This window comes from Jatropha curcas, chromosome 1, assembly GCF_041381405.1.
Source record: "Jatropha curcas cultivar XTBG-Jc1 chromosome 1, XTBG_Jcur_1.0, whole genome shotgun sequence".
Lineage (NCBI taxonomy): Eukaryota > Viridiplantae > Streptophyta > Magnoliopsida > Malpighiales > Euphorbiaceae > Jatropha > Jatropha curcas.
This window is the reverse complement of record NC_143151.1, coordinates 32478577-32502527: the sequence shown is the minus strand read 5'-3', so window position 1 is coordinate 32502527 and position 23951 is coordinate 32478577. Positions and strand designations below refer to the sequence as shown.

The window sequence follows — 23951 nt, the reverse complement described above, 5'->3', positions numbered from 1 at the left end:
ATTTTAGGATTAAAAAATTAAATTCTTGATTTAACTATCGCTTTGATAACTGTAGGTAAATAGGTCATAAAAAAATCTATTTGAAATAAATACTTATTTTGAATATACCCTTTGACCAATTAAAAGACTATATTATCCTAAAAAGTTTTTAAATGCCAATATTTTCTCACATTTTAAGGCTTATAGTTTATTTTTGAGAAATATTTTTTTTTACAGACAATCTATACAAATCACCAAATATGCGTAAGAGGTTTACATACAGGCCCTAGACAATAACGAACGTCTTGGGCCTTCTATTTACATTTCAGCCCAAAAATAAAAAGCAGCACATGTAACGTTGCCGTTTCCGATATCTTTGCTATTTGTGCCAACCCATGTTCCCTGTATTTGCATTGCAGCGCCTGCTGGTGACCGCCAAGCCGCCAACTACTTCAACGGACCACTCTGCCTACCAACATGAAACACCTCCGCCGCAATCGTCCACCCATCTCATTTTCAACTGCTCGCCGTCACTACGCCACCAAATATACAGCTAAAATCACTTCAAGGTCCTCCACTGGGCGCACTATCTCCGTCGAAGTTACGCCGCCTGTCCCCTCCGACTCTCGCGGCTACCCACTTCCCCGCCGCGACCTCATCTGCAAAGCTACACAAATCCTCCTCCAATCCCACCGCACGACTAGCAACCAGTCCGGCCCTTCTACGTCTCGTCGACTCATCGACCCCAATCCTTTCCTTTCCCTCCAGGAATATCTGTCTTCTCTATCCCTCTCCCTCACCGCAGCTGAAGCCTCCGAAATTTTAAAATCCCTCAACTCCCCTTCCCTTGCACTGAAATTCTTCCACTTTTGCCCCTCCCTTTCCCCGAATTACCGCCATGATTCCTTCACCTACGCGCGGCTCATCCACATCCTCTCGAAATCTAGCATCCCCGATAAATTGGATATTGTCCGTACCATCATCTCCGACATGGAGAAGATTGGATTACGTGGCACGATCTCCACCGTGAATATATTGATCGGATTTTTTGGAGACAGTGAAGACTTGGATAAATGTATTGAGCTGATAGAGAAATGGGGTTTGAGAATGAATGGGTATACGTACAAATGTTTGGTTCAAGCTTATCTGAGGTCACGTAATAGTGAGAAAGGGTTTAGTGTTTATGCAGAGATGAGGAGGAAAGGGTATAAACTTGATATATTTGCTTATAATATGCTCTTGGATGCTTTAGCAAAAGATGAAAAGGTTTGGTTCCTTTGCGCCTCCGTTCTTTTTTTTTTTTTTTTTTTTTTTTTTTTTTGTTGAATCCGTATGTGTGGGTTTTATGATTTTTAGGCTTCCAATGTGCTCTAAAATGTTGTATTGAATGTGTGCTTATTTATGCTTACCATTGTTCTGTACAATGCAATTATGCATCTATGTGGATTGAACATCACTACATCGCTCTCTTGCTTCTATAGTTAAGTGGCATTTGGGAGTATTTGGTTGTTGCAATTATGGATGCATATCTCGTTTGTGTTCTATAGATATCCTTTGCAATAGATTAAGACGAAAGGTTCTTGTAGACTTCCTGTTCCATGAGCTCTTTGCTGGAACTCTTGGATTAATATTATAAGAAGTTCCAAATGGACCCTTGGTGAATATTGATGTTAAAAAAGTTTGAGATTGAGCATCATATATCTCTAATGAAAAATAAGTTTTCACTTAGCTATTCAATTAAAAGTTATAACATAAATAATAATATACAATAATATATGCTTTGAAGATAGGATAATATCAGGGTGGGAAAACTCAGTCAAGCTGAAGACAGATAACAACCTAACAGGGTAGGGTGAAATTGCCTCTCTAATTCTAGAAGATGTGAAAGTTACTATAAGGACATCTGAACTTGAAGTAGAGAAGCAATTATTGAAGGTGCTCCCAAACTGGATCTTTCTTGATATGTCTATACTCACAAGAAGTTTCCTTTTTTTCTTGAGATATAAAATTCATTGGGCTTTATCATTTCATTAGTTACCTCTCTTGCAGGCAAATTATATAGTCCCACAAAGCTTACACTTTTGCTCGCCTGATTGAACTAGTCATATGATGCATAATTGCCCAGTAATAGTAAAGCATACAAATTAACGAAGTAGGGATTGTTTTTGCTACGATTGATAAATCAACTTTATTTTTAGTATTTATTCTTTTGTTCTGCATGTCATCATCAGCGATCCTGATTATCTGATCTGCAGCATTTTGACAGGTTGACCAGGCTTACAAGGTTTTTGAAGACATGAAAAAGAAGCATTGTGAGCCTGATGAGTATACATACACAATAATGATAAGAATGACTGGAAAGATTGGTAAACCCAATGAATCACTGACACTGTTTGAGGAAATGTTGAACAAAGGCTGTTCTCCTAATTTACTGGCTTATAATACAATGATCCAAGCGCTGTCTAATGGCCGAATGGTTGACAAGACCATTTTCCTTTTCACAAAAATGATGGAAAAAGATTGCCGGCCTAATGAATTTACATATACTGTTATACTCGATCTCCTGGCTGCAGAAGGGCAACTTCATAAGCTAGATATGGTTGTGGAATTATCAAGGAAGTACATGAATAGGTCAATATATGCTTATCTTGTTAGGACATTGAATAAACTGGGGCATGCAAGTGAAGCTCATAGGCTGTTTTGCAACATGTGGAGTTACCATGATAGAGGGGACAGGGATGCGTGCTTGTCCATGTTAGAGAATTTGTGCAGTGCTGGAAAAACTACAGAGGCCATTGAACTGCTGAATAAAATTCATGAGAAAGGAATAAATACTGACACTATCATGTATAATACAGTATTCTCTGCTCTTGGCAGGTTAAAGCAAATATCTCATCTTCATGATCTTTATGAAAAGATGAAACGAGATGGCCCTTCACCGGATGTATTCACCTATAATATTCTGATAGCAAGCTTTGGTCGGGCAGGACAAGTTGATGAAGCTATTAAATTTTTTGAAGAACTCGAGGACAGTGATTGTAAACCTGATATTATCTCTTACAATTCCTTGATTAATTGCCTTGGAAAGAATGGTGATATTGATGCAGCTCACATGAAGTTCAAGGAAATGCAAGAGATGGGATTGAATCCCGACGTCGTTACATACAGCACGCTCATTGAGTGCTTTGGCAAAACAGATAAAGTTGAAATGGCTTGCAGGTTGTTTGATGAAATGCTAGCAGAAGGTTGCTGCCCTAACATTGTAACATACAACATTTTACTCGACTGTTTGGAGAGGAATGGAAGAACTGCCGAAGCAGTGGATTTGTATGCAAAACTTAAGCAGCAAGGATTAACACCTGATTCAATCACATATTCTGTGCTTGAACGACTGCAAAGTGGTTCGCATAGAAAAGTGAGAATTCGCAGGCAGAATCCGATCACCGGTTGGGTTGTAAGCCCGTTGAGGTAATAATGACAAGATAGCAACTTGTTGTGCATCAAATTTTGATCTTTTTTTGCTGCTACTGAGCAGGTGCCTTTCATTCATGGCCAATTGTATGAACGCATTAAAGTTGTTGGTGGGTTTTTGATTTGACAACAATTAAAATTAACACTCACCCCCAACAAAGAATTTCTTTCATAGAAGCATTGGTCTGGTCAAATTCAACTGGTTGGGAAAGGATTTATGGTCTCATCCAATTGCTTGAAAAGGTTATATCAGAAGATCGTTAGTACTGTGTAACATCCTACCACTGCAAAAGAACATGAAAGCAAATAGCTTATATAAAGTGACAATATTCTACTGGATATTATCTTCATTCATTTTTGTGATCCCTGAGATACATTAAACAATACTGTACGGATAATTGGATATATATTTTTTATGATGGAAAAAAATTACCTACAGTGGATGTTTCCAACAAATTTAATGACGACAATTGATGGAAAATAAAATTACAGAAATGTTTTAATTAGGAGAAAAAATAATAAAACAACAAAGAAGAATGATATAATATTTTTTTTTTAAAGTATCAATCAATTATTAATTGGATGTATGTGTTAGTTTTCCATAGAAGTAATTTCATAATCTGTGGGTTTTATATTCTAATAATCTTTTTTTTTTTTTTTTTTTTTTTTTGAAATGATTCCTTAGAATGCTAATATACAGTCAGCTAAATATCTTTCAAGAATAAGAAATATATAGAATGTAGTTAAAAAGGTTATACAACATAATCATACTTTGCAAATCATCCCTTGGTCAAATGGCTAAGGGTGATGCCTTGATATCTTTTTGTGAAAAATATCTCCCCAACTCCTTAATAACCAAAAATTCTCTATCTCTTCTGGGCTATATTCAATGGGCTTGAATTTGTAATCGTAGCATGCTAATAATAATATTTAAAAAGGAATAACACGTAGTCATATTTTGACCAGAACTATCATTAAAAGCAACATAATTGAAATCCCAGCATGATAATTATGACACCACACTATAATTAAAGCCCCAACAGTATAATTGAGGCACTAAAAATTATGTCACTGCTTTACCACTTGAAGAAAGGGGAAAATCGCTCCCTTTGTTTAAAAGGATTCATGTTCAAGATTTGAATTTGAAATCTCTGATTAAAAGAGAAAGAATTTTTGTCATTTCATCTCACCTTTCGGAATAATATTTTTAATTTTATGAGGTAAAATTTCTTAATCATATTTTTACTTTCTTTTCTGAAAATTAAAGAGTAAAGATAAAGTCTTTCCAGCCATCATTAAATATCAATATTTATGGATAATATTTACTTTCTTTGTACTTGTATATTTTACCGAATATTTTATTTTTCCCAGAATTAAATATCAAATTACTTTCTTCACATGACAAAATTAATTAACATAATAATATCTTGGACTCTAAAGGCTGATATGTTATTGAAACAAGAAAATAGGGTTGCATACAAACATGGAAGTCTATAAAAAGAGAGGCAAACAAACCATCTCACGCAAAATTAAGAAAAATAGCTTTCCATGAAAATGGCAATGCTTTTGTTGGTAGTTTTAGTGGCACGTTTTGCAACTAGCCAAGGTATTATTACCGAGGCAATCATCCTCAGGCGACATTGCAGACCAAATTGCCTGAGTTGGCGAGTAGCCAATGAAGCTAATAACACCATTGGATGGACTAAATTTCCCACTGGGTGCATCGATTACGTAAAGGACTACTTGGTGGGCAACCATTCCCAATATAGAGATGATTCACAGCTAGTGATTGATCAGGCTATCGACTATCTCAAAAATCTCTCTCTACCAAAAGATGGCACTAATGATATTTGGGTCTTCGACATCGATGACACAGTTCTTTCTAATGTTCAATATTTCATTGATATAATTTCTGGGTATGTATATATTTATATGTTCATGATCATTGTAATAAACCCTATTGTAAATAAAAGTTGTAGTTAGCCTTTATTTCGAAATTTCAGGTCAGAATCATGGAATTCCATACTGCCGGCGAACTGGGTTTTTACAGTTCCGGAACTAGCACAGGACCTAGCACCGGCGTTGCCGGAGTCCAAGAGGCTGTACGACGAAGTGTTGAGACTTGGGGTTAAGGTTGTTTTCTTGACAGGAAGAAGTGAGGAAAACAGAAATGTCACAGTGGTTAATCTCGTTGCAGATGGATTTGGCACTTGGGAAAAGCTCATACTAAAGTACGTGCTTAATTCTTAATCATTATCTACTAAATTAATTATTTGCATGTTCATGTGTAATACAAATAACAAAATTCACATTTAAATACAACTATTTCCATAACATCCTAATTACACAAATTCTTTCCAGTAATTTTCTACCAATCCGGTTGTTGTACGATATATATGCAAACTCTCAATCATAGGTATTTTCGCGTTTCGAAAACATTTTCGCATGTCCATTTCTTCTAAAATATGGTTTTCTCCTGTAATAATTTATGGATGCAGGAGTGACGAATTCCAAAACTCAACCACGCTAGAGTACAAATCAACAATGAGGACAAGACTGGAGGAACAAGGATATATAATTGTTGGCAATATTGGTGATCAATGGAGTGATATAACAGGACCTAGTCCAGGCAGAAGAACTTTCAAGCTGCCTAATCCAATGTACTATATAGCCTAGTCAGAGATTTAATCTCTGTGTGAAAAGGTTGGTCCGAGAATTATCTTATGTTATCTGATTGCATTAAAAAATAATTAAGTGTGTGCTAATTTAAGGAGGATTACTTCTTTATTGGCTTTTACAAAATAAATATGCAATCGATGAAAAATATTAATGATGTTCTTGCAGCTCGTAAAGCTTGTCTAATGTACTCCTCGGTCCTTCCTAATATATACTATATATATTCATATAATTTTACCAGAATGTCAAATACATAAATAATATATTAATTATTAATGTCATTAATCAAAATAAATAATATTATTATGTATATAATATATTTGTAACTGCACGATGAAGCGGGATTTATGACTAATATATACTATTTACCATCAGATTACTATTTTTTTTGTAACATCAAATGGCCCTATATCGTGGCTATAGTTTGGGCTTAAGCCTTTCGTCATTCAGAGCAAAAATAAAAACTGGACCAATTACCAAGTTCAGAAGGTCCGAAATGGAATATGGATCAACACATTATAACTGGGGAACCCAACAAGTTCATACATTCCACAATGTAAAACCATGATACTGACAGGCAGGAAAATATCATTCCATTAATATCAAACTTAAAAACACGATACTGAAGTATATCAAACAATAACAAATAAGAGATTGGAAGGTAGGAAAATTTTTTTGAATAAGAACAAGACACTACAGTAAAACCAATTCTCCCTTCATTCATGAAACATAGTTCCAAGACATCCAAATAAATACATTTCCACCTGCAAAAAGATAAACTGATCCTAAAGAATAAAACACCGCCCTACATACCCTACAAATTTACAAAGAAAAACCTAAAAGTAAAAGGCAGATAATAAAGATAAAGTCCTACAAAAGGGTAGCTGGCCCAGAAATTATGAAAGGTAATGCTTTATTTGAGTAGTATATACTTATAGTCTATAACTATAACATAATTATTCTTCCCTATCAAGAGCAAGACTACTATTCCCATTTAGCTTTCTTCCCTGAATTGGTGAACTAGTTAATGCATATATGCATGCATGTGATCCATAATCATGCAGAGTGAGATCACAGTGCACCGAATGCATTGTTTTGATAGGCATTGATTCGATAAGTTTTGTCCTCTACAATATTGTAGACCCAAAGCTAAAACAGCTTTAGCATTGTAGAATCAGAAACAGAAACAGAAAAATGATTCCTGGATCAACCTGATCCGCATTTGGGTGGCTTTTCACATATGAGAAATTCTAGCTGTCTCCTCAATTTATCTGCAACTCACGAGTTTCTATGTGCATGTTCTTTATTTACTTCTTTCTTTCAACTTCAATTATATTATGCCACCGACGAATTAATTAACTTTCTCCACATTAATATTCATAATTTGAATTCCATATGTATCTAAGATATGGTTGGATCAGTAGAAATTGACTGTTTGTAAGTAAAATTTACTTGTAAGATCATGAATTCAAAATCTAAAAATATAATTATTAGAAGAACTTTATCCAACAAAAGGCGGATAATGGAAACTATTGAAAGAACATGAGAATCTATATGGTTAGGTCCCGGCAATTAGCTGCTAATTAAAGTGTGATGTTCGTCAAGTGGGCAAACATTCCTTTTTCTGATGCATCAAACATTTTCTTATAGTAGGGTATTTCAGGGACGGACGCACGTAAGGGCCAAAGCGATTTCTGATCTCACTCAATAAAAACTATTTTCAAATTTTAGTGTTAAAAAAAATTTTAAAAATATTTTAGTTGGCCCCAAATTTTTTAGGCTGATCTGTATCTGACTCTTTGGGATTGATATTCATTGATCTCCTGCACTGTGCAAAATGTGCTCCACAACTAGATTTCACTTTGACATTTTGTATTTATTTATTTTATTCATTAACAGGTTCAATGAGAAAAAAAAAAATGATGAATTACATAATTAGAGAAACCCTTGTTGACTCACCAAATCAGCAAAATCTCTTAAGTTGTGTTCGGCAACAACTTTTTAAGTAGTTAGTCAAATTGCTAAATGCTATTTTTTATAGCGTTTGGTAACACAATATTGAACTAGCTTTTGGAATTTAAATTACTATATTATAAAAAGTTAATCTATATAACGTTTAGTTTTTAGTGTTTTATTAAACGTTAATAGCTATCAAAACAGTTAATTTTGCGAAACAGACCTTAATAGTCGAAGGTATAGAAACACTCGCTACTCACATTAATGAAAAATCAAATCAAAGTACAGTTTACAAACATGATGTTACTATTAAAGTAAGCCAATAATATATTTCTCACCAAACAATGAAAGCAATTGGCATTGATGGATGGATCATACATTATGTGTTTACTTGTTCATTAATTAAAGGTGATGAGAAAAAATTGTGGCATGACCAATTTATGCAATCCCATTCATTTTTTAGGTCAACTCTTCAGATCCTTTAGGCTGAATGCACAATTGGGTTCAGTGTACCCGCAATTTTTGCCGCCATTTTCAACTCTTTGCAACGTAATTTTCAGGAAAAAAGCTTCATTTTATATTAAATACACATATAATGGTGCTTTTAGAATCCAATTTCTGCTTTTCTGTCGGTAACTTTGACTTCTTTGTGACCTAATGGAACATCAAAAACAGTAGGCTAAGATACTACGATAGATTTTATGCCCACATTTAATGGCATAGTGGATAATAAATAGGGTATGTAATTTATTTATATACATGCTATAATATATATGTATATATATATATATACTATTACATTATAATTTAAAAAAATATTAATATTAACTATATCATTTGAATCCAATTTGAAAATTAATGATTTGATTTTTATATAAAACCCGATTATATTGAAATATATAAATTTATTTATTTCACTAAAGAAATAAATAAACAATAATTTATTTCAAGAAATTAATGAAAATTGTTTCCTTGATCTTTTTCTCTTTGTACTTCCTGACTACCCACCAATAATTTACTTTGTTTATAATATTATAATTCTTTTGTGAATGTTTTTTTTTTTTCCAAGAAAGACAACCACAAAGAAATGTCAAAATCAACATTAATTAAAATATAGAAATGGAATATTTGCACAAGTCACAAAATATACAAATTTTGTGGTGGACCATAATCAAGGGTATCAAAGTAATTTGATAAAAAATACAAGGTCAAAAGTTACAAAACAACTCTTTATAAAGAATGCAAAGTTTGCTATTTATCATATTTCAAAAAGAAAAAAAACAATGGGATTAGAATTGTTGAAATTGCAATTCTTACTAATATTCTTTGCAGCAACTTCCTGTGCCTCAGCAGAAGTGAGCATCCCCCACCAAATCCACCTTCTCCGGCCACAAGCTGGGGCGGCCGGCAGCAAAGTTACTGGGTTGACGTGCCTTAGTTGGCGATTGGGTGTAGAAACTAATAATATTGTTGGATGGAAAACAGTTCCTGAGGAATGTGAAGGATACGTAGGACATTATATGCTAGGGCATCAATACAGGCTTGACTCTAAAGCTGTCACCGATGAGGCTTTTGTGTATGCTAAAAGCCATGTGCTGGCCGGAGATGGAAAGGATTTATGGGTTTTTGATATAGATGAGACTACACTCTCCAATTTACCTTATTATGCTTCGCATGGATTTGGGTATGTACTTATCATTTATTTGTTTATTTATTCATAATTAATGCTTTGATGCATTATTATATATTTTATATTACAATCAAGTTTGAAATGATTAAGATTATATTTGCTAATAGATATGATATATTATTATAGAAATGTTTTTGATTGGTGTATATATACATTTCTTTAGATAAATGAAAGGGAAATAAGATATATATATATATATATATATATATGAAATATTGAAATAAGATATTTCTTTAAATGAAATATTGAAATACCAAATTTTGGACAAACTACAGTCTGTGGGACCATCAACATGACCTTTTTGCATCAAATTTCAAATTTTCAAACAAAGTTAACAGTCATAATTGAGAATTTTCCAAAAAGATAAGATATTTATATGAAACAATTTTCATTTTTCAGGGCAGAGCCATACAACTTCACATTGTTCAACAAATGGGTCCTAACAAGCAAAGCACCAGCTTTGCCAGAATCTCTCCAGCTTTATAAAAGATTGATAGCTCTTGGCCTTAAGATTGTTTTCATAACAGGAAGACCTGAAGACCAAAGAGCTGCCACAACCGACAATCTCAAGAAGGCTGGTTATGGAGCCTGGCTCAAGCTTGTGCTCAAGTAATTACAATAATTAAACTATTCAATTTTTGTTAATAAATTAGAGTAAAAAATCATCTAATTAATACTAATGACTTGGTTTCTTGCGATGTAGGGCATCTTCTTATTCTGGAAAGACTGCAGTTTTCTACAAATCGAGTGAAAGGGCAAAGCTTGTGAAGAGTGGATACCGGATCATTGGCAATATTGGTGATCAATGGAGTGATCTCTTGGGGACTAATACTGGCAATCGAACCTTCAAATTGCCTGATCCAATGTATTATATTAGTTAATTAATTACGAGATGAAATCCTGACAACAACAAATAAAAATTTACATTTTGCAATTCGGTTCTTTTTTTGTTTGAAGAGAATGATAAGACAGGAACAAAACACACTTTTAATTTCATGTATTTGGATGTTAATTAGTTATTTATCTACAAATATAAGGATATAACATTTTTTTTTCAAACAATTTTTGGTTGTTTGTCAGAACAATTCATTAATTAAAATTTTGATATTTATAACAATTTGCACAATTAGAGGACAACAAGTCTGTTATATGTTGGGATTCTAACTGATCCTGAGTGGGTGGGCCTGCGGAAAAATCTCTAATAATTACGTATTGGATATTGACGATCGAATCTACCAGAAATAATAATCACGGTAAAAAATTAAATAATTACCGTAAATGCCAGATGAAAAATAAGAACATCGAGATTTACGTGGTTCACCCTTCAACTGTTATGGGCTACGTCCACGGGACAAAAATTCCGAATAATTCTTCTACTAAAAAATAGTAGGTACAAAAGAGATTACAAAAATAGTGGTACTCTAAGTGTGTAACAAAAACACCCCAAAATTACAATCCTCACTATTTTCTCTCTTTCCCAATTTTAGGAACTCTTTCCTAAAATTTTCTACACTCAATAGTGTATTCCTATTCTATATATTTTGTTTTTGTGAAGTGAAGTGAAAATCCTTCTCCTGTTTATAGGAGAAGGGGACGCGTAATTAACGCGTCCACCGAATGATACGTTAATCACGCGTCCAAACTTTCAACAAAATTTTTTTTCTTTCTTTGTTAGGCAATCTCTCTTTGACTGCCAAAACAAAAACTTTTTGTTATTATTTTTTTTTTCTTTTCAAATGTCTATGGGTCCCACATGTTGAAGGGACCCCATAACAATTCTCCCCCTCCCGACTACATGGTGGGACTCTCCATTCCTGCCGCTTTGACACTCAGTTCGAACTTCTCATTCGGAACGACCTTTGTCAATATATCCGCAGCATTTTTGTCTGTGTGGATTTTCCGCAGCTGGAACTGCTTCTCTTCAATGGCAAGTCTAAGCCAATGATATCTTACATCAATTTGCTTCGTCCGTGCATGATACATAGTGTTTTTGCTTAAGTCCAATGCACTTTGACTATCACAATAAACTATATATTCTTTCTGTTGCACACCCAATTCTTGAAAGAATCGCTTTAACCAAAGCATTTTCTTTCCTGCTTCCGTTGCTGCAACGTACTCTGCTTCAGTCGTTGATAATGAAACACATTTTTGTAATCTCGACTGCCATGAAATAGCTCCCCCTGAGAATGTAAATAGGTATCCTGATGTAGATTTTCTTTCATCAAGATCACCGGCCATATCTGCATCTGTTGAACCAACAAGTGCAGCCTTTTCACCTCCAAAAGTTAAACATAACTTTGAAGTTCCTCTCAGGTATCTGAAGATCCACTTCACTGCTTCCCAATGTGTCTTCTGGGGATTTGACAGAAATCGACTCATAACGCCAACTGCATGAGCGATATCTGGTCTTGTACACACCATTGTGTACATTAAACTTCCGACCGCTGAAGAATATGGAACATTTGACATATCTCCTTTTTCTTTCTCTGTTGATGGGTAGGATTTCTTACTCAACTTGAAGTGAGCGGTAAGCGGAGTGCTAACTGATTTAGCATTCTTCATATTGAACCTCTCTAGAACTCGTTCAATATATTTTTTCTGTGATAACCATAACCTGCAGGACTTTCTGTCTCGAATAATATCCATTCCTAGAATTCGCCTTGCCGATCCCAAATCCTTCATGTCAAATGCTTTTGACAAATCACTCTTTAACTTGCTAATCATGTGTGCATCTGGTCCAACGATTAGCATATCATCAACATATAAGAGAAGGATGATAAATTTACCATCAGGGAATTTCTGGACATACACACAAGGATTTACATCTGTCCTTTTGTAGCCTTGATTCACCATGAAAGAATCAAACTTTTTATACCATTATCGCTGCGCTTGTTTCAACCCGTACAAGCTCTTCTTCAAGCGACAAACCATGTCCTCTTTTCCCTTGACCTTGAAACCTTCTGGTTGGTCCATATAGATTTCTTCCTCTAGATCCCCATGTAAGAATGCGGTCTTTACATCAAGCTGCTCCAACTCAAGATTCAAACTGGCTACTAGACCTAGCACAACTCGAATAGAACTCATTTTCACAACTGGTGAAAAAATCCCATCAAAGTCAATACCTTTCTTTTGAGTAAAGCCTTTGACGACCAATCGAGCTTTGTATCTCACTAGGTTACCATCATCTTTCTTCAGTTTGTACACCCATTTATTCTTGAGTGTTCTCTTCCCTTTTAGAAGTTTCACCAGCTCATACGTGTCGTTTTTTTTCAAAGAATTCATCTCTTCTTGCATGGCCTTTGTCCAGCAATCTCTGTTTTTGCAAGATTGCACATCTTGGAAGCTCTCTGGCTCCCCCTCATCAGTAATCAAAATGTAATCAGAACTAGGATACCTTGTAGATGGTTGGCGTTCTCTGGCTGACCTTCTTAACTGAGGTTCAACTCCTTCTGGTGGAATGGGGTTCTCTGGCTCCCCCTGCTCAACACCCTCTGCATCACTGTTATCATCTACAATTGTTTCTTGATCCCCTACAACTGGCTCTTCTTCTTCTTCTTGTTCTGATTCTGGCATTCCTCTTCCTATGGCATCTTTTGTAACAATGCTTCCTGGTGTAATATCAATAACACCATCACTTGTGGATTCTTCACAAGTTGTATCTCCCACGATCTCATTGTCGTGGAATACTACGTCTCGGCTCCCGACAACTTTCTTTTTCACTGGGTCCCATAACCTGTAGCCAAACTCTTCGTCTCCATAACCAACAAAAGTGCAAGGAACTGACTTGTCATCAAGCTTTGATCTCTGCTCCTTTGGAACATACATAAATGCCTTGCAGCCAAATACCCTCAGGTGAGAGTATGAAATATTTCTACCTATCCAGACCTTCTCCGGAATATCAAAATCTAATGGTGCTGAAGGTAGTCGGTTGATTAGGTAGACAGCAGTATTGACAGCTTCTCCCCAAAATGGCTTAGGTAAGTTGGCCATTTTGAGCATGGATCTGACTCTCTCAATAATGGTGCGATTCATCCGTTCAGCAACGCCGTTGTGTTGAGGCGTACCAGGAACTGTCTTTTCATGCCTAATACCATGCTGACTATAATAATCTCTAAACTCCTTAAAGATATATTCACCACCATTATCTATGCGCAAACACTTCAAGACCACTCCAGTCTCCCTTTCCACCATAGCATGGAATTGCTAAAAGTGCTTAAATACTTGGTCTTTTGTGCGCAACAAATATATCCATGTTTTCCGTGAGAAATCATCAATGAAGGTAAGAAAATACCTACTTCCTCCAAGTGATTCTACCTCCATGGGACCACATAAGTCAGAGTGTACCAACTCCAACTTGTTGTCTCTCCTTCTAGAGCTTTTCAAAAATGAGACTCGATGTTGCTTCCTAAATAAACAATAATCACAAGGGTTTATTTTACCTTTGGCTAATGGTATGAGGGACTTCTTAGCCAACATATTCAACCCTTTCTCACTAACGTGCGCCAGCCGCCTATGCCACAAATTTGGTGAAGCATCATCTTCAACTATATTCAGTTGACCCGCACATATTGTTACGTGCGTCTTATACAGCAAGCAACATAATTTTCCTCTCGCCACCACCAAAGACCCTTTGGTGAGTTTCCAATTACCGCCACCTGTATGATGATGATAGCCTTCCTTGTCTAGTACGCTCATAGATAACAGGTTCAACCGAAGATCGGGGATATGTCTCACATTTTTAAGTGTTAATGTGCACCCGACACTTATCTTTATGCAGATATCACCGATTCCCAACACTTGCGAGACACTATTATTTCTCATTTTAATAGTGCCAAAGTCTCCTGCTTTATAAGTGGAAAAGTATTCCCTTTTTGGAACACAGTGGTATGAAGCACCGGAGTCTACTATCCACTTGGTATCTACATCTCCAATATGACAGCAATCTGCATCATGAGTGACTAAAGTCACCTCACCATCTTCTCCTGAGACTGTAGCAGATGTATTTCTGTCATTCTACTGTCTTCGGTCTGCATTATCCTGTTTGAGTAAATGACAATTTCTTTTGAGATGACCCTCCTTACCGCAATGGTAGCATTTTCTCATCTATCTGGACTTGGATCTGCCACCTGACTTTACATGCCTTGGACCTCTATTCTTGCTCCGGCCCCTATTCTCTGTGACAAGGGCTTGTGAACTGGTACTGGCAACATCTCTTCTTCGTAGTTCTTCATTAAGTAGTCTATTCTTTACCATAGACATCGTTACCACACCATTTGGAGCTGAGTTACTCAATGATACCACAAGAGTATCCCAGCTATCCGGTAGAGATCCCAACAGTAGGCATGCTTGCATCTCGTCTTCTAAGAACATACCGCTAACTGCTAACTCAGTTACGAGTCCTTCAAAATCGTTCAGGTGTTGTGTAATTGATCGTCCCTCTGACAGCTTCAAGTTCATGACTTTACGCATCATGAAGACTTTTCCTTGAGCATTTGTAGCCTCGTACATATTTTCTAATTTCTTCCAGAGAACTTGGGGATCTTTTTCATTTCTCACATGGTTGTACAGGCCAGCATCTATCCATTGGCGTATTGTACTCAATGTCTGCTTTTTTAATTTCTCCCACTGCCTTTCTTTCATTTCTTCCGGCTTTGCACTGTCACCTTCAATTGGATCATACAGATCTTTGCAATTGAGGTAGTCCTCCATTCTGAATTTTCACATTGAATAATTTGAATCCGTCAATTTGATCATTGCCCCGTCGTTAGCCATGTTGAATTCTGAATCTGACAAAATTTCACTATTCACAAAATTCACTATTCACGTGAATAGTAATTTTGACAGAATTTACTAACCAAAGGCTCTGATACCAGTTGTTGGGATTCTAACTGATCCCGAGTGGGTCTTGCAGAAAAATGCTCCAATAATTACGTATTGGATATTGACGATCGAATCCACTAGAAATAATAATCACAGTAAAAAATTAAATAATTACCGTAAATGCTAGATGAAAAATAAGAACATCGAGATTTACGTGGTTCACCCTTCAACTGTTATGGGCTACGTCCACGGGACAAAAACTTTGAATAATTCTTCTACTAAAAAATAGTAGGTACAAAAGAGATTACAAAAATAGTGGTACTCTAAGTGTTTAACGAAAACACCCCAAAATTACAATCCTCACTATTTTCTCTCTTTCTCAATTTTAGGAACCCTTTCCTAAAATTTTCTACACTCAATAGTATATTTCTATTCTATATATTTTGTTTTTGTTTTTGTGAAGTGAAAATCCTTAGGAGAAGGGAACGCGTAATTAACGCGTCCACCGAATGGATGCGCTAATCACGCGTCCAAATTTTCAATAAATTTTTTTTTCTTTTTTTGTTAGACAGTCTCTCTTTGACCGCCAAAACAAAAACGTATTGTTATTATTATTTTTTTTTCTTTTCAAATGTCTGTGGGTCCCACGTGTTGGAGGGACCCCTCATTATGTATATATATATATAAAGATAGACAGTCTTTGAGCGCTCATATATTTAAGGGATTTTTCCCTTAATACTTGAGTTTTTTATAGATGCTATCACCTACGTCTGGTTATATACAGTACAGTAAGCATAATACCATGCTTGACACTTAAAATAGGAGATTTGTTGTGAAATCAACATATAAAAAAAAGAAAAAAGAAAACCCTAATTCTCTGATATTTTAGTTTTAACCGTTGTAGTTTAATTAATCTTAATTCAGAAACCCATCTCAATTTGGTATCCAAGTTCCAACAACAAAAGTTAAAATCCTCCCAGTAAGAAGAGGGAGGCATGTGGTCCTCAAGACCCAAACCCTATGCCGTATTTGCCATGTGCTCTGCAATGTAAATTTCAATGTTCAGTTCTCTCATTGGATGAGTTGAAGAGTAGCCTTTCATTTGCAGAGAAGACGTATAACATTGTTCTGAAGAACCACTCACGACTCTATAACATAACATTGATGAGTGTTCTTAAAAATTAGTCATTTTCACAGTCAAGTTTTTTACCCCGAATGCCGTAGAATCGGATATCCATTCTGTGGTGGAAACAAGTGGGAGAAAGGGAATTTAGCGCTGGGTTTTGAGTTAAAGGTCGTGGCACTGCAGTAAATCGAAAGTAAAATTAGGGACATTCTTGGTTATTTAGGAGAGGGTTATTATGCCCAAACCCAAAAGTGGTATTAACATAACAGAAGAAAATTAGTACCTAATATTAAGGAGGAAAAAAATTAAGACCATTCTTGTATTATATTGTGGAGCCCAATGGGCCTGTTGACGGAATTCTCATATGTTTGGGTGAGAGTTCAATCCCATTTCAAGCCCGGAATTAAAACCCTCACAAAACCCACGCAACAAGCTCTTCACTTGACATGTACAGGAAGACAGTGAAGGAACGGAAGGTCGTGGTTGATTAGCACTGAACATTGGAACTGGTGAAAAAAACTTTACCGTTTTAGTTGCGTTTCAAGGTCAATTCTCTTTGAAGCTCTGTAAAGGAGGTTTCTTATTTTTTTTTTGTTTTTAATTTCTGTTTATGTGCTTGTGTTTTCTAGATGGCTTTTAGAGGAAGAGGACGCGGCAGAGGACGATTTGGAGGAGGTGGTGGATTTAGCTATGCTAGACAAGAATCTTTTGTGGAGTTTCCTGTGAGTTTATTCTTTCTGTTATTGTACTGCCTTAAAAGAAAGAGAAAAAGAATCAAATTTGTTTTTTAGTATTAATTCTTTTATTTGATACTCTTTTTAAGTGAAGATCACTGCTTGATTACTAATATCTGTACTTGACAATTGAAACGGCAAGCTAAATTTAGATTTTATTGAACAATGTTGGGTTTGGTGTTAAATTTGATTAGGAAGTACCTGAGAAACAGAGTGGATGTCATGGGATTCTTAATATCCTTAGGTCCATAAATGTTTTTCTTCAAGTAATTGAATTTCTTTAAGGTGGTTGTCTGGTTGATTTGTTGTTTATTAAATAGGAAAGAAATGTAGAATGCCCTTCTTGAGTAATGTTAATCCTTTAGTAATAATTGCATTTTCTAGGCTTTTGTTCTTGTGGTTGAAATAGGGATGATTGCTGAAAAACAGCAGCATTGATGGATTGATGTTGATGTTTTTTCTTTTCTTTTGTTTTTTTATTGGATGAGCCAAGCTAAGGACTTCGAGACATGAAATTACACGCCCTTCTGTTTTTCATTATTTTCAATGCGTTTTTTTTTTTTTGTGAAAATTGTAGGACATTCAGTTACCTGATCACAAATATGTCAAGGAAGAGAAGGCCTTAGTTTTTGTGAATTCAAAGTTGCAGAATTTTTGGAAATCTTCAGCTTATTATCTTGAAGACACTGTTTCAAAGAGTGAGTATGGAGAACATTAGTTTTTTAGTTTATGTTTCATTTCCCTGATAGAAAGGTTAATTATTGGAAGGAGATAATTTCGTACTTCACTTGAGGTTATGGCTTTTAATAAGTTGAAATACATGATATACTGACTTGGATTTTTATGAACTGACTGATGAGTGGTTATTCTATACAGCTTATTTTCATTTTTTGTGACCATATGCAACTGAACTAGTATGTAGACATGTGCAACAGGAATATAGAGCTTTATTCTTTTAAATGTTCCAGCAGATGAGCACATTACTAATGTGGATTGCCAGAAGGTTTATGTGTTTTCCTAGATTTGAAGTGAGATTTGCTGCCTCTTATAGCTCACTTGTGTTAGTATACCTTTAGTGAGTGGTATCACAGAATTAAATCTAGAAGATGGTCTATGTAGTTTTTGCCTCCCTTTTTTGTATTACCCTCACTCTCTTGGTTCGCATGTTCAATGCCATTTACCTTATAGTTCAAGCCTCAAATTGCAATATGCTCGCCTTTGCTAATTCAGAGAGCCGTTTGGAGAGATCCAGTTTGGGGGATCATGGCTAAGTTTTTACAGAGAACTAAGAAAGTCCTTATTAGTAATGCTAGCTTCCATGCCGCAAATTCAAAATGGGCTTATTTTGTGTTTCCCACAACATAGCTGGCTCAGATCCAAGCAATCAGTCGGCGAACATGCTTGTATTCCATGTTATGTCTTGCATTACTTTTTTTTTAGAATGAACTGTCAATGGTATTCATTTTACAAATTGTCGTTGGCTCAATCTTGTCTTTTTTGTGTCTTGCTATATGAGGTGTTTCTATTTGTCTTAACAGTGTTTCAAGACAATTAGTTTGCTGATCTGTAGTTTGATTTTTCCAAATTTGCCATTTCTCCTGGCCATGATATCAGAGAGCCAAAGCATGGACATAGAAAGATTTTCTGATTGGGTGAAACCAAAGAACACATCAAAAAGAGATCAACTTAACCATTTTCTGCTGCTCAGTTCTGCAAATTTTCCTGACGAACTTGTAGAAGGTTTGCATAGTATAACTTTTACTTCTGCTTTCTTTCTTCTTTTCCTCTTAATGATATCCTTAATTGTGGCCTTAGAGACTGTTCTGATTGTGCAATAATCATTCAGGTGCAAAGATGGAGCAGAAACGTCCAAAAAAAGTTCGATGGAATCCGGATGCAGGTAAAATAAGATGCGATGCCTCGTTCTTAATTTCTTTACTTTTAGTGCTTCCTCCTGTTGTTCTTCTGATAGTGGTCTTTAAACTCTAAATTAATCATATAGCCAAGGTACAAAATTTGGAGTTTACAAAAATTGAGATATGGTTTTTTCTCCATTACATTCTGGGCTCATTCCTTATCCACTATACCTATATATCATTAGGCTCTCTCTCATAATCTCATAGATGTTTTGTATTATTACGCAATATGTACTTCTGATATTTTTTTTTCTTGTTTCTTAATGCATATATACCATGTTTTGTCACCTGCATTTCTAAGGCACTCAATCTACTCATACTTAATGTTCATAATCCACTAGGTTTCATTGTCATGTAGATGCACTTATACATACATGACGCGAATGTAAGTCTTGTTGCGAAGATTTTTGAAGGTAGAGGAACATGAAAAAATTTATGCTCTTGGAATGTTGTCATGGTAGTCAAGATTCATTCAGCCACAGGTTAAGAGTGAATCATATTGGAAACACCAAATTGCATGAGCAGATTAACATTTCCAGAGTGTGAAAGTGTTGAAGTTTATAACAATTTAATTTGTTTGAATTGTGTATACAACACACACACACACACACACGCACGCACGCACGCACAGTTTAATTATTTAATGAGATTTGGTCAGGCTACCTTGACACTGCTCTTTTAGATGTTATTTTATCTCTGTAAGCATTGTAATAAATGACAAAAACAGATGGTTGTACGTTGTTGATGTTGATCAAACTCATATAAACTTACATCTCAACCTTCTTGTTTTTCCATTTGTTAGACTGTGCTTTAGGTAGTTCAAATAAATAGTTTAAACTCTGCAGTCTTCTCAATAAACACTTGTAATAGGTTCTATGGAGTAGCCATGTTTTCTTTGTCTTCAGCTCTCTTGCAAATGAAGTTTTTTACTATTTACTTAAATTGATTTATACTGTCCATCACAGACCGGAAATTTGATTTTTTTGAGAAGCTTGAGCAGAAGTTTCAGGTAAAATATTTGTATACCTGTAAGTCTTTAACTTCAAAAAATTATTGTAGCATGTCATGTCCTGTTGTTGATTTTCTTTCTTTGGGGCTTTGGATTTCAAAAGTCTTGAACCTTTTATTGTGTTTACGAAACTCTGTTCCAACAGATTCTTTTTGGGCTTATCTGATATCTCTAGGGACGAGAAGACAAAGGTGAGAAGGAAAAGAAAGAAGGTGACGATGATGAAGAGCTTGATGATGACGAAGTAGAAGGTTCTGAGGAAGATTTTAGTGATGACGACTATAATCAGGTTCGGTCAGAAACTTAGTATGCCATGATTTCTTTGATTTAACCTCCTTCCCCTGCCTGCCAAGTAGATTTATAGATTCAGGACTATAAGAAGTTCTTCACATGATGACATGGCTTGTCATTTTTATGCCATCCCTGTGAAACTTCTTAGGGGAGGTGATTTGTACACAATACGAAACAGCTTGCATTGACAATACTCTCAATGACCTATGCACATCATTTCCCTTGGTAGCAAGTTTTTGAGGATATGTAATTTAAACTACTAGGGTGGAAAATCACTCCTGAGACATAAAAATGACAACATCTCCAGAGAACCTGTGGTCTTTTTCACAAAAAAAACCAGAAAACGAACTTCAGGGATGAGATTATTCATCAATTTCTACGGGTAGCACATTTTACTAATCAGGCTGGCTTGTCGGATAAGTACCAAGCAGCAACTTAAAATTTTTTAGTTCCTTGTTCTAATAGAAGACGGTATGCTAATGTTGAGAATTCAACATTCTTGCTGGATCTCACTATTTGATAATCCAAAATATCATATTTATAGGATCCTTAGATATAAGCTGCTAGCCAAGTTCCTATTTGTAAGCATTGTGAAAATTTTTGGATAAGTTAAATTTTGTGACACTGGTTTGGACATGTCAGAGGACACATTGGTTTTAACATCATATCTTTTGTGTAACGATGAATATATCATTTTAAATTTCTGCATCGATTATAATATAACTTGATTCTTCCATCACTTATTGTGAAATTGATTGGCAAGTCTTTTCCAAAGACATTTTTTTTCTGTCCTTGAACAATAAAAAGGTTCCTCAATACTCATTATTGAACTTTGGAACTTATTTGTTTCAAGAGGAGGTTTTAAACAGTTTTTCAATCTTGCAGAATGTTGATTTTGATGATGATGAAGATGACTTTAATGCGGATGAAGTTGAAGGTATGTACCTCAATTGATTAGTACCTTAACCTGCTCATCTTGGAGTGCTATAAACTTGAATTACAGTTTCTCCTGCTCCTGTTGGCAACATGTTTTGGAAAAGTGAAATTTTGGATCTTTCCACAAGGTGCTAATATTTTTCTAATCTTGCAGATGAAGCTGAAATGTAGGTGCCCCAGAGGATGTTTTCCTGGCCTTCATATAACAGCATATTGCAAGTTTTGCGGATTTATAAAGTATTCACATTGTTAAATATCAAATCACAACCCGGCGTTTCTCTTGGTGGTAAAACTTCAAGAGCCTTTTTAAATGGTTACCTAATGTAAATTTCATCTTTTCTTTTTTGGTAGAAAACACTTGGCAATGCAGTAGCTTATAAATGCTCGAGAAAATTTTGAAATATTTTTGATACTCTGCATAAGGATTCTTTGATTCTACTCGAATAACTTAAAATGTTAGCTTCAAAATGATGATGAAATTGAGTGTGTGTGTGTGTGTGTGAGAGAGAGAGAGAGAGAGAGAGAGAGGTGTGGGGGAACAATATGAGAAACTAGGTATTACTTGCAGTGCAACAAATTTAAACCAAAATGTGAATGACATTCAGAAGCTATATGCACACATGAAAGTTCTTTCCAGGCCAAAAGTCTTTACATTAGGATTCTAAGATGTGAATTGCTTGGATACGAGCAATAAAAGCTGAAGTTTTGTCATTGATGCGAGGATCTGCAGTCCATGGACCTTCATAGTCATCACTAGGCCGCGCCTTGTGTGCCTTGCTACCATAGCAAGAACCATCTTCATCTCTGGGAGGTTTCTGAGGCTTGAATAACTTAAATACAGGAAAAGAACGTATTAACGACTTACCCATGTTTGATTGAATTCTTGATTTTTCACTGGGTTTGGTGTTTACAGAACCCTAAGTGAGAAGGAAGCTAAGTGCTTCTGTCTTGTGTTTGAAATCATGAGCAATCTCTATTTGTATTTATAGCAGGTGCTCTGCCTTTGGTATTGTGTGGAGAATCTGGAAAGTCCATGGAACTAGGGGGTTGTTGATGGTTTGGTTCGGTTTGATTTGAATATTTATTGAAACTAAACTTGTAATGATGGTTCATAAAAGATTCAGACTAAGCCAAACCAAGACGGTATTCAGGTCGATTTGTATTGGTCTGAGCAGTATTTGGTAATTTATGAACATTTCTAATTGATGCAGTGAAGATGATTAATTAAATTGACGCCATTAAGCAAATGACACCATTAAGCAAATGACGCCATTCCCCAAATGACACCGCGTTGGTATAAAGTCTTTGATAGCAAAGCATATTTTTTCTTAGCTCCCTTTAACTTTATAGCCTTTCCTTGTCCTTTCTCCTTATCTGATCTGAGAAAATGTTCATTCACTGTACACCTTTTGCCTGTTTGGTTCTTTCCAGCATTTTTCCTCTCCAACCAACGATTCCTCTTGCCTTTTTTTCACCTTTTATTTTTGTTCCCTAATCCTTATTTTTGATTTTCCTCCTTGTTTTGAAAAGCAGCTAAGCATCCATCGCCTCATCTTTATCTGTAGTATAAGCGTAATCATGGATGACATATACTTACATTTCATGTTTAATCTTTTCTTAAAGGGGAAGTCTGAATCATACTCATAAATATGTAAAGAAAATAAATAAATAAATAAAAGAAAATAAAGAATTATATGTAAACTTTAAGTAACTTCAGATATCATTTAACTAAATATCAATCTTTTTTTTTTTTTTTTTTTTTAATTCGAGAAGAAACTTCAATCTATGTATTGTTTACCGGATTCTTTCATTTAACATTGCTGAACTAAGTTGAGTGTATTGGGGAAGTCTAATTACCTGAGGTTAGATGCTTTATTGAAGATATTAATTCTACTAAACGATTAATTTCGATTATTTGATTTGTATTTTTTAATTAATTGTTTATCAACATATCCATCCACTTTTCATTTTAAAATATTCTCAAATAATTCTATGATTAAAACAAAAAAATTAAATAAAAAATATTACTGATAGTTTAAAAACACTAAAGAATACATTAATTGAAGATTGTAGAAATTGTTTAATTTTCTTTAATTACAATATGTTATCTCTACATCAACTAACTTAAAATCTTGACTCCACCAATGCTAAAATTTATCAATAAAAAGTTTTATCTAAGGTTAAAACTTAAAGCATTGTTTGACATTGATACCATAATTATGTACATGATGATGTTTGACTAATAATTAAGGGCTTAAAGTGTAAGATTAACTCTTTATTTTGGAATTACTTTAAATGCAGAAGATTTCCATTATAATAAAAGTGTAACTAAAAACAAACTCGATTG

General features: G+C 35.1%; 4 protein-coding genes across 6 annotated transcripts; all 4 read left to right on the top strand.

The window, feature by feature from the left end:
* Window positions 1-338: 338 nt before the first annotated feature.
* On the top strand, window positions 339-3804 carry ABO5 (ABA Overly-Sensitive 5). Its single transcript, XM_012213671.4, has 2 exons — window positions 339-1245; window positions 2246-3804. Exons 1-2 carry the CDS (start codon window positions 457-459, stop codon window positions 3449-3451), a joined length of 1995 nt encoding a protein of 664 aa, XP_012069061.1. The 5' UTR covers window positions 339-456; the 3' UTR covers window positions 3452-3804.
* Window positions 3805-4949: 1145 nt separating this feature from the next.
* Window positions 4950-6358, top strand: LOC105631527 (acid phosphatase 1). Its single transcript, XM_012213672.3, has 3 exons — window positions 4950-5366; window positions 5454-5681; window positions 5949-6358. Exons 1-3 carry the CDS (start codon window positions 4999-5001, stop codon window positions 6124-6126), a joined length of 774 nt encoding a protein of 257 aa, XP_012069062.1. The 5' UTR covers window positions 4950-4998; the 3' UTR covers window positions 6127-6358.
* Window positions 6359-9330: 2972 nt separating this feature from the next.
* LOC105631528 (acid phosphatase 1) lies at window positions 9331-10706 on the top strand. The gene is made up of 3 exons (XM_012213673.4): window positions 9331-9766; window positions 10172-10381; window positions 10476-10706. The coding sequence occupies exons 1-3, from the start codon at window positions 9366-9368 to the stop codon at window positions 10651-10653; spliced, it is 789 nt and encodes a 262-aa protein (XP_012069063.1). The 5' UTR covers window positions 9331-9365; the 3' UTR covers window positions 10654-10706.
* A 6373-nt stretch (window positions 10707-17079) lies between these two features.
* On the top strand, window positions 17080-22072 carry LOC105631529 (uncharacterized). Of its 3 annotated transcripts, none has more exons than XM_012213675.4 (9): window positions 17080-17227; window positions 17348-17440; window positions 18030-18150; window positions 19067-19192; window positions 19299-19352; window positions 20334-20377; window positions 20553-20666; window positions 21554-21605; window positions 21759-22072. In XM_012213675.4, exons 2-9 carry the CDS (start codon window positions 17348-17350, stop codon window positions 21773-21775), a joined length of 621 nt encoding a protein of 206 aa, XP_012069065.1. In that variant the 5' UTR covers window positions 17080-17227; the 3' UTR covers window positions 21776-22072. The 3 variants fall into 3 exon arrangements, 2 of the variants coding, with proteins under 2 accessions (XP_012069065.1, XP_012069064.1); XM_012213674.4 differs by having other exon boundaries at window positions 17105-17263; XR_002284083.3 differs by lacking the exon at window positions 21759-22072 and having other exon boundaries at window positions 17105-17263; window positions 20334-20396; window positions 20523-20666.
* The last annotated feature ends 1879 nt before the right edge of the window (window positions 22073-23951 follow it).